Source organism: Euleptes europaea, chromosome 5, assembly GCF_029931775.1.
Source record: "Euleptes europaea isolate rEulEur1 chromosome 5, rEulEur1.hap1, whole genome shotgun sequence".
NCBI classification, from domain to species: domain Eukaryota; kingdom Metazoa; phylum Chordata; class Lepidosauria; order Squamata; family Sphaerodactylidae; genus Euleptes; species Euleptes europaea.
In genome coordinates, this window is record NC_079316.1 from 30,414,422 (window position 1) to 30,416,359 (window position 1,938).

A 1,938-nucleotide genomic window follows, 5' to 3' on the forward strand; every position below is an offset into this window, starting at 1 on the left:
GGAATGAGAGCGGGCTATAAATTTGAAATTTGAAAATAAATATAATTACTCTCACAAATTACCTTTTGCGGGACAACTGTTGATTAAAGTGGGCAGGCAGTTGTCCATCTCAAATTTCTTAATCAGGCAAAATTTGATGAAACAAGACAATGACTTCAACCATCATCCCACTTGTAGTATAAAGAGGGAATTTTAAAACATCTGACTCAGTTGCTTGCTAAAAACAATTGGACTGTTGAAAAACTATGATTGGTTTTAGCCCTTTATTTGGTATTCAAAATGTGCATTCTGCTTAATCTGCCAGTCCCAAAACATTATCCCATTTATGGGTTTCAGAAGGGCATATATGAACCTTCCCCTGGATGACCAAGAAATATACAATATCCATGACATTTGTACTTGTTAAGCACTCTGGCTAGTTGTGAATATACATTATATATTATTTAACCCACTTTTGGTGATCTTTGTATCACCAGATCATTGTCTATCCAGGAGAGCAAGTGATGGTACAGGCAACACAAATCTTGGTTCACAAACCCTGACTGTGGAAAGGGAACTTTTCCTACATTACCTCTTTATTGATTACCAGTGCACAAGAAATCTTGTCTCTCAAGACTGGGTTTTTGTTTCGTCTGCCTCAGTTCAAGATACTGAGAACACTGTTCTGAAGCCCGACGAACTCTTGAAGGTAGGAGAGCTAGAAGCTTGGTCCCCAGACGATTGTTTTGTGGCTGCTCCCGAGGCCGAGTTACTTTGAGCCCGCACGTTGAAATGGATCAGAGCCTGGTCATTCGACCTACATGGTTTTATTTGGCCTCTGGTCTTGCACTTCATCAGTTTGGCAAGCTGAGTTCTTATGTCTTTACTGTACAGGGAGTAGATAAAAGGATTGATCAGGGAATTGGTTTCTCCTAGAATGAATAACAGATCCTTCAGCAGCCGGCTCAGCTTGCAGGAGCTGCAAGTAGCTCTCACGATGGCCGTCACGTAGTAAGGGCCCCAGAAGAGAATGAAGCAGATGATCACAACAAGGACTGTCCTCAGTGCTTTGAAATGGCGGAGGTGCGTGGAGGCGGTATCCATGTGCAGGAAGGCATGCCGGATCCTCTTGTGCTGTAGGTAGGCAATCCTCCCCACTGAAATGTGCAAACAGACGAGGGTCAACAAAGCAGGGATGTAGATGCCGAAGCAGATTATGAACAGATAATCACTCTTGGTGGCAGACAAGAGCCCGCACTCACCCATGAAATTACTCTGCTGCAGGTAGGAGGAGAAAAGGGGCATGAACCCCACCAGTAAGGAAACACTCCACAGGACGACAAGAGAGAAGACAATCGGCTTCTTCCTCATGAGGGTAGGGTAATAAAGGGGCAGCTTTACTGCCAAGTACCTGTCCAGGGAAACCAAGAGCAAGGTCAGTATGGAGCCGATGCAAGGAATAATGCTCATGCAGATCCTAAAGAGGCAAACGGTGAGGTTTCTGTCCAGTGCTATGTCTATGGCATCGTCCAGCGCTTCCCCGAAGCACATCACGCCGACCAGTAAATCAGCAGCTGCCAAGTTCAGGATGAAGATATAGTTTCTGCTTGGCTTCTTTGTCCTTAGCTGCCAAATGGCTCTGATGACCAGGAGGTTGGCGGAGGGGATGAGGATGCTCAAGAGGAAACGAAGCACTGCATACGCAACGTTGGGCATCTTCCTTACAAAACCGAGATAGGAACATTGGCTTCAGGGTGTGCCTTCATGAGGCGCCATCGAGCTAGATGCACTTTTGTTAGTGAGCTGCTTAAGGTCCTGCAGAAAGAAAAAGATCTATTGGGCAGAATCCTTTGGCTTGGTCCTGCTGTCAAACCATCTGGGATTGCCGCAAACAATATGTCTCAGGAGTTGTCAGTGCAGCTTTCAGTTCCTTATTTCTTTTCCCTCAGGGATTACAGC

At 45.4% G+C, this 1,938-nt stretch overlaps 1 protein-coding gene across 1 annotated transcript; it reads right to left on the minus strand.

Moving 5' to 3' along the window:
• Positions 1-642: 642 nt before the first annotated feature.
• Positions 643-1,695, minus strand: LOC130478240 (glucose-dependent insulinotropic receptor-like). The gene has a single exon (XM_056850391.1). It carries the CDS (start codon positions 1,693-1,695, stop codon positions 643-645), a length of 1,053 nt encoding a protein of 350 aa, XP_056706369.1.
• Between the last annotated feature and the right edge of the window lie 243 nt (positions 1,696-1,938).